This window comes from Hoplias malabaricus, chromosome 16, assembly GCF_029633855.1.
Source record: "Hoplias malabaricus isolate fHopMal1 chromosome 16, fHopMal1.hap1, whole genome shotgun sequence".
NCBI classification, from domain to species: Eukaryota; Metazoa; Chordata; class Actinopteri; order Characiformes; family Erythrinidae; genus Hoplias; species Hoplias malabaricus.
In genome coordinates this window covers 4,408,583-4,423,961 of record NC_089815.1, presented here as the reverse complement: position 1 = coordinate 4,423,961, position 15,379 = coordinate 4,408,583, and the positions used below count along the sequence as shown (strand labels likewise).

Here is a 15,379-nt window from a genome sequence, read left to right as displayed (position 1 = left end):
TATTAGTTTAGTTTTCTAATAGGTCCAATTAGTTCCAAGGAAAAATTCTTAAACATTTAAGATTGGACATTTACAGGTCCATGGTTCCCTAAAGACCACTTTTATTTAAGAAAGAACATTTTAAGGGTGTGCACAGGGATGTGGGCCAGTGTACTTTATTTTATTATAGTCTTCACCTTAACCCACACATGAGCTAATGATGCTAGAAACATTTCCATGAAAAATGGCTCCCATCATGTGCCTGTGTTGTTTCTTTTGTCTGTTTGTTTTTTTACAAGGACGGTTATTTTGCTGCTATGTTAGTGCCCACTCTCCTTGAATGGCTTAGCCGTATTTGTAACTCCACCCCAGGGAGTTTGTGTGTTCTGTATGCAGTAGGTGTGAGCTTTCTGGGGCTTGTTAAAGGCTGTTGATGGAAGTGTTAAACTCAATAAAGCGCACCAAAAGAAACCAGTGAGTGTAAAATGTCTGTCTGCTCACATTCAGCGTAAAACACTGATCTACTGCAACACTGCTGGGACAAGCCTGTAGGCAGATATTATATTTTCGCTTAATTATCGGACTTAAGCTACAGGTACATACAAATATTAACCAGAATATCATCTTGTCTTAACAAATAAAATGCTGGGATGACTAGTAGCTCTTTTTAAGATGCTTGATTTAATTATAAATGTGCTATTACAGCCTGCATTTCCAATACTACAGCTTTTACGTGTCTGCTGTAATTAAAACGCAAATAAAAAAAAATAGTAAACGACCATAAAATGTACCTAGGTTTCGAAAAATATTTTCTCTCTCTCCCTCTGTCCCTCTTTCTCTCCTGCGCATGCGCGGTCGTCGAAGAATCGCGTAAACAGGACTCGCGGTGACGTCACCACGGCGCAAAGCGACCCTGGCCGGAGGCGCGGGAGCGCGCGAGCTAGACGGCGGCGCGCACGAGCAAAGTGCACAACACACAACACATATCGCCGCACACAAACTGCCATGAACTTCGGAGCGTAACTTTCTGCTTTCGCGTGTGTGGGTTTTTTTTTTGTCGCCGGCGGGAGGACAAAATACAGCATTTTTTTTCTCTCTTCCTCTTTTTCTCCTTCGTTTTCATTTGTAGACGTGCGAAGATCGAGCGAACGACGGACGCGTCCGCTTTCTTTTCCTCCTTCATCCTCCTCTCCTGCCTGCGTTTGTGTTTTTGAGGACTACAGCCAATTCCTCCTGGTTTTTATTTTCGCTTCCTCCTCTTCTCCTTCGTCCTCATCCGCAGACAAGCTGAGAAGGAGCACTCGACGGACGGTTTGCTTTTTCTTCCCCCCTTTCCCTCCAGAGAGCCCATGTTTTCTCTTCTTTCATAGACGAGTTGAGAAGGGGCGACCGACGGACGTGTTTTTCTTTTTCTCCTCCATTTTCTTCATCCCCCAGCGAGCCCATGTTTTCTCTTCAACCAGAGACGAGCTAAAAAGCGAAAGGGGTGAACCTTTTCTGCTCCTTTATGCCCCTTTTCCCCTAAAACTTCGAGCCCATGCTTTCTCTCCGTCCTCTTCTCCTTCGTCTTCACCCGTAGACGTGTTAAAAAGGGGGTCAGACCTTGGACGGTTCGTCTCTTTTCCCTCCTTTTTTCATCCCCCTTTCCCCCGTGCAGAAGAATACCTTCCACTACAACAGAAACCATGTCCTCCGCGGCGGTGTCCGCTTCGAGGCGCCAGTCGTGTTATCTGTGCGATTTGCCGCGCATGCCATGGGCGATGCTATGGGACTTCACGGAGCCCGTGTGCCGCGGCTGCGTTAACTACGAGGGCGCGGATCGCATCGAGTTCGTTATTGAGACAGCGCGGCAGCTGAAGCGCGCCCATGGCCTGCAGGACGGCCGAAGTCCCGGACCGGAGCTCCGTAAAGCCGCGTCGGCAGCCAAGGAGCTGCAGCCTGTCAACCACACCTCGGCGGCGGCAGAAATCGCCTCGCGTCCCCCGCAGCCGCTAGACCGCTACCCGCTGGCGCCGCGTCTGGGGCCTGAGTATCCGCGGCAGGCCAACGGCATTGCGGCTCCAAATGGTTTCCCAAAGCCGGACGAGCCTCCTGAGCTGAACCGCCAGAGCCCGAACCCACGGAGACCCAGCGGCGTGCCGCCCAGCCTCATGCCCATCATGAACGGTGGGCTGCCGTCTGTGCATGCTCTCAACGGCCGTCCTCCTCCACCACAGCAGATGGGCATCCCCGGCCTCACGGAGCACGGGTCCAAGCGCGACGAGGCCAAAGACAAGCACCGCGACGGGTTGGCGGAGCTGAGCGAAGGCCACAAGGAGTGGATGGGCAAAGGCAGCAGCAAGACAGTGCGGGACCTCATGGCGCTGCAGTCGCTGGAGGGCCGTTTCAAGAAGGAGCACGCTGTCATGCAACACCGCATGAGCTACGAGCCCGGTTCTGCAGTCTCCAAAACCGGTGAGTGCACGGAAGAGCAGAGCGGTTCTGTGCAGTGGAGGGAGGGTGTGAAATGTAGCTTTGCATTAGAAAAGATCTGTAGTGCGTTTGCTTTGCTCGGTTTCCTACTGAAAACAAGTGAATATGAACTTAACCATGACCCTGCAGCCACCAGTTTACAGACTTTAACATATTATTGATATTTTAGTTGGATTGTTTTTGTTTATGCAGGGGAACGTGTTGAAAAAATGGCGTCAGAGAAACATTACACGTTTTAGTTGAGTTTCCTAAATGACCTCAAGGTGATACGTCTCTCTGCGTGGCACATGGTAGTGTACAGTTTCGGTTTATTTGCTGAGTTAATCTTATTGAGCTGCAAACCCAGCCCTGTGCCCTTCAAAACAGGCAGGATTATGAATATATGTGTGTTCGGTTTGGCTCACGTAAAAATAAATGGCTTCAGACGTTTACAAACAGCACATACACAATAAATAATAATAAGTGGAGGTAATGTACGGTGTACTTTTACAGGAGTAAACGGATGTTTGACATTTTTCTGGGCAGTACCAACCTTTTGCAGAGTTGATCATATTAAAGCACATGCCATAACTACCATTCACGCCACATTTGCCTTTTATTGCCTCAGTCTCTTCAAATCATTCAGTAATTGCATTGTGTAAGTCTGCAGAGCGCCGTGTACTTACTCTCACATAGACATGTCATTTGACCAGGGGCGCACACTGAACGTCTAGCCGTGGCAAGAAAAATTGACCAACAGTGCCAACAACAGGTCATGTTTAGACTTTTCCCAAGAGTGAAAGGACTTGTTTTTGTTGCAGTATGGTTGTTTTCTGTCTGGCTAACGTGAGCGTTTAAGTTTCCGCTGATTAATTTGAGCAGCCACGAGAAATGGTTTCTTTTCTTTCTCTAAACCGAATTTTTATCTTCCTCCACCTTCCCTCTGCAGAAAGGTTGAAAGAGCCCCATAGTGTGGAGATCAAGGTTCTTGTTCTAACACCCATTTTAATTTAATTCCTTCCACAGATAGAGGCAAGCAGCAACGCACCATGAAACGAAAAGCATCCCCCGAGCCAGAGGGGGAGTCCACTGCTGTTTCTGCTGCCAAACTCAATGGCGAGGGTCAGCCATGGATGCTGTCTCCGTCTGAGGTGCCGAAGATCCCTTCAGCCACTCTGCCCGGCTACGCGACAGCTCCTCCTTCCACCATCTCCCCTCACTCGCGCACTACTCCCCCGGAGGCAGCTACAGCTGCACAGAACGGCCAGTCGCCCATGGCTGCCCTCATAATGGCGGCGGACAACGCAGGGGCCGGCACCGGCTCGCCCAAGGACGCCAACCAGGTGCACTCGACTACCAACACGTCGTCAGCTGCAGCGGGTGTCAGGCGGAACAGTGGAAGCCCACTATCGCCCTCCTCAGCTGGTCAGCGCGGTCAGCGGCTCACCCAAAGGGACGCCATGGCTGTCGGGGTGCCCAGCGGGGCAGCTCACGTCCCCGGGGCAGACCCCCAGCCAGGGCCCCCACAGACTGTGCCAGACTCATCCGTGCCCCCCGGCAGTGTGCCGCTGTGCTGCACACTGTGCCACGAGCGGCTGGAGGACACACACTTCGTCCAGTGCCCCTCAGTGCCCTCACACAAGTTCTGCTTCCCCTGCTCACGTGAGAGCATCAAGCAGCAGGGTGCCACGGGCGAGGTGTATTGCCCCAGTGGTGAAAAGTGCCCACTGGTGGGCTCTAATGTGCCCTGGGCCTTCATGCAGGGAGAGATAGCCACCATCTTGGCCGGGGATGTGAAAGTAAAAAAGGAGAGGGACACTTGATTTTGTTTTTAAACAGTTTTTTTTCTGTTTAACTATTTTGTTACTTTTTGTTGCAAAACAAAAAAAAAAACCCAACAAACGAAATACACACATATACGATTTCAGACGCGTTAAATCACCATTGCATACCACCCACAATCCAGAAATGATGGGACATGTACATAATGGACACAAGGGAAGTGTACACTTCGTAAAACATGGCTGTATAAATTTTTTTTGATTTTCCTTTTTTTTTGATTACATTGTTTCTATATTTTTTTGAAGATGAAAAAAGGTATGTACACATTATAACAGACTACTTTCGCCCCCTCACCCCTCCTCTTTCAGTTGTTGTTCAACGCCAATTATCAATGTACTATTAGAACTGGTGGCAGTCCATGTTTAAACATAGAATGTGACTAAACCTACTCTATGAGCACTTGGCAAAACTGAAATGCTTCTAGCTGTACTTGTATGCACTTGTTTAAAATTGCCAAATACAATTTTTGACCTTGTAATAACAACCTGAAGTGTCTATGGGTCGCTTCTTGTCCATTATTCTCTGAGGCAGTCGCTCCCTCCTGTGAATCACACAGAGAGGGGTGATGCAACAGCCTTTGCAAGAACAAAATGGGACTCGGTGGTGGTGGTGGTGGTGGTGGGGGGGGAGAGGAAAGGAAGGACTGAAGAGACAAAGAGAGTGAGGTATTTGTGTGTGTGTGTGTGTGTGTGTGTGTGGACAGTCCAGGACTGAAATACGCTCATTATTTTCAGACTTATTTTGACACAGATTCCTATTCTGAGACTTAGTGGGAAAACCTGAATTCGTAAGAAGTTTCTTTTTCCATCTCGTCTCCTTCTGAAGGCAAGTTATGACTTGCATTTCACATTGTTGTTAACTCCCATGTGGAGTAACTTAATGCGGCATGCAATCCGACACTCTAGATGGCTATTTTTACTCCCACTTGCCATTAATTATGGGCTCGTAAACATGCTTCAGCCTTTTTTGGTGAAAAAGGCAGCCATTTATTTGTTATTAACAAGATAAGGTACTTACTGTCTTAAATAATAAATGATAATTCGTCACTTCTTAATGTGGAAGGTTTAACTGCAAGGAGAACGTGGCCTTTGATTTGCGACTGCAAACGTGGACATCACTGAAAGCATGTCTAGGGCAGTGTTTGTTCCTTCCACGCTTTTACGGCAGCGTTAGCGGAGGCCTAAGCCTAATAAGTGCAGGCAGATCACATGGTCGCCCTGGTGGAATTCCTGAGTCACCGTCCTCCCTCTCCTCAGTCAGGGGCTTTGAGCCCAACACGCCTGCTACTGTTCAAGCTTGATCGCACACAGTACAGGAATGAATGGAGGCCTCTGTTCCATCTAGAATTCACATGTAGTTGCCATTGAGAGGAGAGGCAAGGCTGCAGTTAACCCTTTAATACCTCAGTCTGGCTTGAATAGTTGGCGAATATTACTTATATTTTGCTCATTTGCTGGAGCAACTTAACTTCCAGAAAGACTACAAGCTAAAGTGGACAAATTCAAGTCTAATATAAAGATAGTGTTAACACCGTTTGGGGGGGGGGGTCCCCGTCATATTGTGTTAACCCTTAATGATCATCGGACCAGTAGGAAAGGGTCACAAGAACGATAAACCTTTAAACTAATGTGGGCTGAAAAATCAAGTAGGGCAAAGGTCACCAAACCAACATCTTACTATAGACAACAACGCCTGCCCTAATTCAGCACACTGGATCTCCTCGACCAGAGGGATCAAGGGTGCTGAACCTGAATAGAATCAGAATTGTGCACGATGTACACCTCCAGGCACAGGCTTTATTGCCACTCTTGCTGGCACTAAAACGAGCGAATGTTGCTTTCCAAACGGAGACAGGCTTTTGCGGTTGTTGTCGGTTTTTGCGTTCCTGTAACATGCCCCACTCATCTGTTGTGTTGGCGCAGGCTCTTGCCTCAAATTCCAGCCGCGCCAGCTCATTTCTTTTCATCTGTCACCGAAACTCAACACCCCGAGGGGAAAAGCCAGTCGTCAGAGATTAATAGCTTTGCTCAAATTACGTAGCAGTCAGAAAGGACTTAGGCTCTCTTTTTGTCTTTTGTTTGCACAGCTGTCCCGCCCTACCTAGTTAGTGTTGAATTTTCTTTCCCTCTTTTTTTTTTTTTTCAAAGCATCACAAGACAGTTAACCCAACATTTGGTGCACAGTCACTAGTCTTTTTTTTTTGTTGATTTACAGACTATTTTCTTTCATTCTGCCAGAAAGGAAATGTACACCATTTAAGCGTATCAGGTTATCGCTGCTGGAAAAGACAGGAAAGCTGCCTACTGTTATTCAGGGAGGAAAAGCAGCTAAGGCTGAAATAAAACGTGCCCTACTTTCACTGGAAACTGGCTGTGGCCGGACAGAATTAATTATTTTAACAAGCTCATACACAAGCTTTTTTGCATCAAATTGTTGTGCCAGCATAAACTAATCAAATTCAGCGTTTAATACAGTAAAGTGTGGATGGCAGAGATACTCATTCTAACCTTAATAATGTGACACTAAATGAAGTGCACTTCAATTAATTATAATCCTGCGAGAAAAACAATGCCTGATAACAACCTATTAGGAACGTAAGAGTGTGGTAATGTTAGGCTAATGCTGTAGACCAGTGTTTTTCATGATAACCTTTATTCTAGAGGGATATAAATGAATAAAAACAGATTTCACAGCATCTAAGCATCGCCCAGATGTTCTGCTTTTGTGAACTACAACATAGACATCATCAAATATTGTTTTGAACTATCGGCTGTGTATAAACTGCTGTTCAGTTCTGATATTTAAAAGCAATAACTTGCAGATGCCACGTAAACCACTGTGCATCCAACAACTATCTCTACATACTAGAATATAGCATTAATGTATTACCCTTCAGTGGATATTGCAGTAGTAATAAATGTGTAAGGAGTGCATTTTGCATAGCATTATAAAGAACAGCTTGAATAGATTAGCACAAACACAGCAGAGCCTACTGGTGTGTGGGTGAGTGTGTGTGCAACTGAATGGAAGTCCTGACATGCAGTTTTGACATTTTGGTGTCGAGTGTGTAGGGGGGTGGTCTGAGCGAATGTTTAGCTTTCAGCTCGGAGTGGAGGTTTCAGATTCAAGCAAGGCTTTAGAAGGTCAGCAGGCTGTGAGTTAACGCATATAAGGGAAAGCCTTGGGGCCTTCTAGCACTCCAGAGAAGTTCTAGTGATTTCCCTTAAAAAAAAAAAACACCCACACTTAATATTTATAATCATCTTCAACCATCACCACAATTTACTTTCATTAGAGATTCTCCATTGAAGGTAAAATTGAACCCAGACTAGATTTTCCTCTCCATTGCTTTCAGGAGTTTAAGGCCTAAAATGTCATAGTAACCACTATCCTAATTATGAGAAATGACCAATCAATATTTCAGATTTCAGTGTATGGGGCCAATTTTTAATTGAGAGGAACGTCACTGGAGGCCTTCTGGAAGTTGTCACTGGCTGAATATGAGCCAAGTTTCGCTCAGTTATTAGAAAAACAGCGGCTGCTCTGTGCTAGGACGCTTTACAGAAGGAGTCACTGTAAAACTGTTACAAAGTAAAATAAAATGTTAATGTCTGTTACATGCTTCAAATAAAACATGGAATGTCTTTTACAAGCTTTAAATGTCTGCGTTTAATATAGAAGGACCAAAAAATGATCATGTGAATCACGTTAGTCCAGTGCTAATATACTTCTATAATCCCATAGGGGTGCTAACAGTAATGCATGTTATTGTACTTTAGCGTTGACATTTATGGCCTGAACTCAAGACCTAGTAAGAGCAATCATGGTTCACCACTGACAAAGTGTGTGCGTTGTTGCCGTGGAAGTGGAGTAGTGTGTGTGTGTGTGTTTGCTTGCCACGTCAGCACACTGAGCCCAGTCTGCCTCAGGGATATATATGTGTGTGTATGTGGAAATCCTGCGAAGGGCATTACGGCTGGCACATTACACACTTGCCTTGAGCAAACACACATATGCACAGACACACACACACACAGAGGGAGAAGGAACAGAAGTGTGTGTGTGGGGGGGGGTTGTCAAAGAACCCCAGCACACATTCCAGAAGCTTTGCATTGAGAGGAGGGGAAAAAAAGAAAAGAAAGCAAGAGAGTATGTGAAAGGTAGCGAGGGAGGAATGAGAGCGAGAGAGGGAGAGAGGTTAGAGATATATCCAGCAGCTGCACTGACTATAATTAGACAGAAAACAGGCGAAGGCCTTCTGCCATCAATCACACGCACAGCAGCACCAAGAAAGGAACATGTGTCCTGTTGACTGGAGGCCTTTATCTGGAGGAAAGGTTTTTATGTCGCACCAAATATAGCGATCACACCCTCTCTGAAGCTGGAGTAAAGAAAAGGAGAGGGGGTGGGGCGTGGTTACGTTGCCTGGTTACCTGTTGGAGGAGTAAACAGAGGGTGTATGGAGGTGCCACGTCAGTGGGGAAGGGGGTGGGTGAGGGTGGGGGGTCGGCCAGGCACAAGCCCAGACACAGAAACAGTGTTTTATTGGTCTGCTACTGTGGAGCAGAAGAGGATGTGGTTGGACACAGCAAACGCAGACTCCAACATCTGCAGGACTAATGGGTATTTGGGGTTTAAGGGGATAATACTGTGTATCATAAAACGAAAGATGGGTCATACGGTAAGGTATATATCCAAAATGCATATCACCAGTGTAATACACATCCTAATTGAAAACATGTTTGCACATGAGGAATTAGCCTTTGGTCCCGTAGTAGCTCATAGTGCACAGTTCCAGACTCTTCACAGTAGAGTAGAAAAGATTTAGTGTGTGAAAATCCAATAAAAACAGAGCAGTGGTTAAAAATCTATTTATTACAATCGTCTTTTACAAAAACATGATGTTATGTTTTTCTTTGTGAACTGCTTTTTTTTAAGGGATACACACTCATGCCAAATCCCTGCCCTTTCACAAAAGCTGAGAGAATGGACATGTGTTCCATTACCTTTCTTCATAAACAGACTGAAGGCATCAGTATGTACCAGGCCCTCAATGTCGTACTTTGATTTTATTAGATTTGGATATTAAATATACACTCACTGTCAAATGAAGGCCTTATCATTTTTCATTGATGTTGTTTTGGAATTTCATTCATCTGCCCTTTTCACTGTGCAAACGTTTCCCGATGGACCAATAGAAATGATCTTAAATTAAAGAATAAAATCTAATCCAACATTAGAGTCAAAGGCGTTTCCTCTCTGATAAAGTTATCTTATAACAGCCATGATATGGAGCGCTTACGCCTTAAAGGGGAACTCCACTGCGTTTTTCTCCTCCGCAAATTCTGTGGAATTTAAAGGTTAAGATGTAAACAAAGTACTTCAAAGCAGCTGGAAATGAGAAAGAAAAATGATGAAATGAGAATTCTACACAAACCTGCTGAGTCAGAACTGTTGACGGTGGTAGTGAAAGGAATCAGATGTCTGCAGCATTTTAACACTTCTAAAGGTTGCCTCACTGAAGGATGTTGTGTGTGAGGCCATGGTTTACCACACATACCTGTAATATTACATATGAAAATACAGAAGACATGTAAGATTACCCAGGTCTTACCCAGGTGTTAGCAGTTTCCTATTATCACAATTATCAAATCACTCTGAAGCAGGCTATTTAGATATATTTGATCTCTTTTTAATTACTGAAATATAGCTTATTATATCTTGCATATATTAGGGTCTCGATGGGTGACCCCTGGAGGGGGCGCCAATCCTTTGCAGAATGACAGACACAAACACACACACACCTATGGACAGTTTTGAGTCGTCAGTCCACCTACCAACACGTGTTTTTGGAGCATAGGAGGAAACCAGACCATCCGGAGGAAACCCACGCAGACACAGAGAGAACACACCACACTCCTCACAGACAGTCACCCGGAGGAAACCCACGCAGACACAGGGAGAACACACCACACTCCTCACAGACAGTCACCCGGAGGAAACCCACGCGGACACAGGGAGAACACACCACACTCCTCACAGACAGTCACCCGGAGGAAACCCACGCGGACACAGGGAGAACACACCACACTCCTCACAGACAGTCACTCGGAGGAAACCCACGCGGACACAGGGAGAACACACCACACTCCTCACAGACAGTCACCCGGAGGAAACCCATGCAGACACGGAGAACACACCACACTCCTCACAGACAGTCACCCGGAGGAAACCCACGCAGACACAAGGAGAACACACCACACTCCTCACAGACAGTCACCCGGAGGAAACCCACGCAGACACAAGGAGAACACACCACACTCCTCACAGACAGTCACCCGGAGGAAACCCACGCAGACACAAGGAGAACACACCACACTCCTCACAGACAGTCACCCGGAGGAAACCCACGCAGACACAAGGAGAACACACCACACTCCTCACAGACAGTCACCCGGAGGAAACCCACGCAGACACAAGGAGAACACACCACACTCCTCACAGACAGTCACCCGGATGAAAACCCACGCGGACACAGAGAGAACACACCACACTCCTCACAGACAGTCACCTGGAGGAAACCCACGCGGACACAGAGAGAACACACCACACTCCTCACAGACAGTCACCCGGAGGAAACCCACACAGACACAGGGAGAACACACCACACTCCTCACAGACAGTCACCCGGAGGAAACCCACGCAGACACAGGGAGAACACACCACACTCCTCACAGACAGTCACCCGAAGGAAACCCACGCAGACACAGGGAGAACACACCACACTCCTAACAGACAGTCACCCGGAGGAAACCCATGCAGACAGAGGGAGAAGACACCACACTCCTCACAGACAGTCACCCGGAGGAAACTCACGCAGACACAGGGAGAACACACCACACTCCTCACAGACAGTCACCCGGAGGAAACCCACGCAGACACAGGGAGAACACACCACACTCCTCACAGACAGTCACCCAGAGGAAACCCACGCGGACACAGGGAGAACACACCACACTCCTGTGGGTCATTTGGGACACGTTGACGCTAAAGCCTTTTTTTTGGGCCTTTGTTTTGTTTTTTTAAATATTATAAAACAAGCCTTTTAAGGCCTTTATAATAATTGCAAAGAGGGAAGGGTGTCTGAAGCCATCAGCAATTATTTATCTGAAGTCTGAGCTAATGAATGAAACAGGAAATGTGCAGACGAACTGGGCCTGAGCCAGAACGATCCGAAGCAGCATAATTAATCAAAGCTTTGCTGTGAGTTGTGTGTGTGTGCGCGTGGGTGCGTGTGTGTTTTGCAGACACTTCTGCTTTAAGGCGTCTCAATCACACACATCAGACATCACTCATCACGCACACATGCCGTTATCATGGGCTGGCTGCTGCTTTTGTTTTGTCCTTCTCTTCTCTTCCTGACACAGTTCCACACGGCACTTCCTCGTGTTCACTGATGAGCTGTCTTTTGGATAAAGGCTTTAATTAATCATTTTTCCAAAGAGAATGACACATCTCTGAATGTAGGCTGAGTTCAAAAGAAAGGAGCAGTGCTGGTGGTGGAGGGGGCCAGGGATGAGATGGAATTGTGGAAATGTGGGATAAGCTTTGGAGAAGGGAGTGAAATTTTATCCAGGAGCGTTCTTTCGCTTTTTCAGATCCAGTCTTGTTCTCCCGAAGCCCAGTAGCTGCCTCTGAAATGGAGGCTCCAGTTTCAGGAAGTCTGATGGTGGAGATTCGGGCTTTAAAGTGGATCCCTCGCATCCTTTCGGGGCTCTCTTTGTGCGAGTGCCATTCCCTTTTTTTTTTCTCCTTTTCTTTTAAAAGAGGCCTTTTAAGATGGGGGCTTGCTTTTTTTTTCTGGTTGCACGTGGCGTGGGGCGACCCATCCTGAAGGGTTTAAGGGAGGGGGGGCTTATGGGGGTTCTTTTTAGATGTGTAAAATGAATGCTTTGTAATGAAATATCCCACCCAGCACGAGTCTTAGTTCCTACTACATGAAGGTGGGGGATTGTAGGGGGTGTGGGTGGGGGGATTGTAGACCAAAAGAAAAAAAAAAAGAGAGAGAGAGGTTACAGAGGGAAAGAGAGGGAGGGAGGAGGGAGGGGAGAACAGAGGAACTGCTTCTTGACCTCATTTGTTAATGTGTAACAGCCCTTTTTTTCTGCCGGCTCTGTTTGACAAGTGTTGCACAATCTCCTGTGTTTTCAAAAGGAGGGGGCGGGGGGGGAGAAAACGCTCCTCTGCACTCTGGCTGCCTTCCCCTGCCTCTGCCTCTAACCGACTGACGAGGCGGCCGCCATGGGTGTGGCGCGTTCAGGGAACGTTAAATCTCAGTAAATGGTCAGCTTTGGCAAGGTCAGCCTCACAAATCGGCCCACACTCCTACTGCACTCTCACACACTCCCCCTCACATGCTCAGCTGTTACTGCCTGGCCTTTTTAATTGATGAATTTGGATTACTGCTGGGTTTTATTTCTGCTGCACATAAAGCAAACAAAGCGTGAATAATCTGGCCTCAAAAAAAGTCTTGCATTAAGTGATGTACTTAGACTGCTGTTGGAGTCACACTGTTTTAGCCAGGGTTTGAAAAGACTAATAATATTATAGTAAAGTAAAGTAGTTCTTAGGTAGGTCATTGCTGGGGTAACACCGTAAGATCAAGTCTATATGCTGATCTCCTGAATCTAGATTAAGCCTAAATCTTTTATCAGCTGGTTCTCTTTTGGGCGAAGTCCATCAGTCGATACAAACACTTCACCTTTGGCCTTTGTTCGAAGAAAAATAAACGCACACATCTCTGCCGGCTAAAGAATTACATCTCACTGGACATTGATCAACAAAGAGCAGCTTGCTTGAGATATGAATGGGTTGTTTTGAGGACAAAGTCCATACCTTGTGTGCTAAGCGTCAAACTATTGGCTATGACTTCATTCTAATTGGGGCTGACTGAGGAGATACAGACTCATTAAAGTCTTATCACCCGGAACTGTTGTGTTGTTCAAAGGACTGTTATCAATGGCAACAAGCAATTTGTAATTTTACAAACCAACATTAGCCACATCACCCCCTGGTGTTAGTGTGGGGTACTGCAATTTGTCAGAATGAATGTAACCCCTGAAACATTGTAGATCGATTTTGTTTTGAAGTAATCAATGTGTCAATGTTGAGTTGTTTAAATCTTGTCTAATGTAGGGTGAACAGATCTGAGATCTGAGATCTGAGGACACGCTCCCTGGGGGCTGCCGTTGTATGTTTAGCTGAACCCATGTGTGCTTTTAGGTCCTTTACACCAAACTACAAAAAACATGGGAATTTCTTTTTTAATTCACTCGAGAACTTACATTTATGTTTCGGCATAGCTGCTCGAGGTGAGGGTAGGTACATGAGCTTTGCCTGACGTAAACAAGGACTGCTGACGTGCAGACTGACCAATTAAATGTTTACAGAGAAGGTTATCGACCAATAACGGTAGCGCTACAGTCAGACTGTCCAATCAGAAGATTTTAGGCTACTTCACCACGCCCCCTTCTCACTCAAGCGAACCAAACGGAGTAGGGGAGGGCGGGACTAGTTTGTGAACGAAACTTCTCGAAGTTCTATGTAAGCGTTAGAAAAACAATTTGTGAAATTCAGCCCGGACATTTTTTTAAGTCTAAAAAAGAGGAAATGTCCGGGTAAAAGAGGACGTCTGGTCACTCTAGTCTAATATGGACTGGGTCAACATACAGTTTAGGTGGCTGCAGTAGTCTTTCCAAACTGAACCTCACACTGAATCTTAGCACACAGTGTGGTGTGTTCTCCCTGTGTCTGCGTGGGTTTCCTCCGGGTGACTGTCTGTGAGGAGTGTGGTGTGTTCTCTCTGTGTCTGCGTGGGTTTCATCCGGGTGACTGTCTGTGAGGAGTGTGGTGTGTTCTCTCTGTGTCTGCGTGGGTTTCCTCCGGGTGACTGTCTGTGAGGAGTATGGTGTCTTCTCCGTGTGTCCGCGTGGGTTTCCTCCTGGTGACTGCCTGTGAGGAGTGTGGTGTGTTCTCCCTGTGTCTGCGTGGGTTTCCTCCGGGCGACTCAAAAGTGTCCATAGGTGTGACTGAATTTGTGTGTGTCTGTGTTGCCCTGTGAAGGACTAGCCCCCTCTCCAGGGTGTTTTCCCGCCTTGCACCGGAATACACCCTGCTGAACCACTAGCTAGCAAGGGTTTTTGTTCACTGTATGAGATGCATTGTTATTATAAATTTATATTAGCTTCAACATGGAATTGTGAGATGGAACATGAACCTGACTGGAGTTTACTCCACATTACTGCTTTCCAATAAAAGCATCCGAGCTGAACTTGTGGATTCACAAGTAAACGGATGTTAAAATGAAAACAGCTTTGTGTTGATGTATTTTTTACGCAGGAAAGTAAACAGCCTCTAACTCTCTGACTCAAACGCAGTAAGTAATCAGAGTTTCATGTGACGGCGCTTTCAGAAGCTGAAGCCCAGAATTGCAGCAGTGTTGCATGGCCGCCTGCGAGACGAGCTGTTATGAGTTGTTTCGTGTTCTGTGGTGACATGTCGTATATGCGTCAGGTGGAGCCTGAGGGGCAGGCAGATTAATGGGCCGAGAAGGAGGAGGCTGTGTACACGTCCATCAGAAGAGTTCGCCTCTTCTGTTTGAATGAAAGATGAGTGTGTGATTTCATCGCCTGAGTGAGAATGAAAGCGAGAGATGGAGGGATGGGTTTGAGGCGGTTTAAGACGATAACTCATCCTGTGAATTTTAAAGGAGCAACCTCACTTTCTCACTCTTCTGACTGCGTAGTGAGGCAAAAAGTTTGGGGACACCAGCTCATCCAATATTTCTTCGAAAACTAAGAGTCCCACTTTGCTGCAGTAACATTTACACTTCTGTTAAAGGCTTGGGGCTGGATACTGGAGCATTACTGTGGAAATGTGATGGCAATCAGCCACTTGAAAGTTCATGATGTCAGATAACGATGATGGGTGATTAGTTTTGGATCACAAACACCACTCCAGCTCAGTCTGAAGGGTGCCATAACTTCTGAGAAATTAGTCCCAAACACTAGAGGCATTTATAAACACTTGGCTTTGAGACTGGTGGCCT

At 46.3% G+C, this 15,379-nt stretch overlaps 2 protein-coding genes across 2 annotated transcripts in view; one reads left to right on the top strand and one right to left on the bottom strand.

The window, feature by feature from the left end:
* eif4a3 (eukaryotic translation initiation factor 4A3) overlaps positions 1-15,379 on the bottom strand; it is a 244,192-nt gene that overhangs the window by 94,695 nt on the left and 134,118 nt on the right. The gene's annotated exons all lie outside the window — the stretch shown is intronic.
* On the top strand, positions 901-4,810 carry irf2bp2b (interferon regulatory factor 2 binding protein 2b). The gene is made up of 2 exons (XM_066648154.1): positions 901-2,433; positions 3,457-4,810. Exons 1-2 carry the CDS (start codon positions 1,665-1,667, stop codon positions 4,251-4,253), a joined length of 1,566 nt encoding a protein of 521 aa, XP_066504251.1. The 5' UTR covers positions 901-1,664; the 3' UTR covers positions 4,254-4,810.

Excerpts from the sequence above, each read along its gene's own strand:
- irf2bp2b (XM_066648154.1), top strand. The coding sequence starts at position 1,665 with ATGTCCTCCGCGGCGGTGTCCGCTTCGAGGCGCCAGTCGTGTTATCTG. Across the intron at positions 2,434-3,456 it reads TTCTGCAGTCTCCAAAACCG|ATAGAGGCAAGCAGCAACGC; the intron begins GTGAGTGCACGG and ends TTCCTTCCACAG.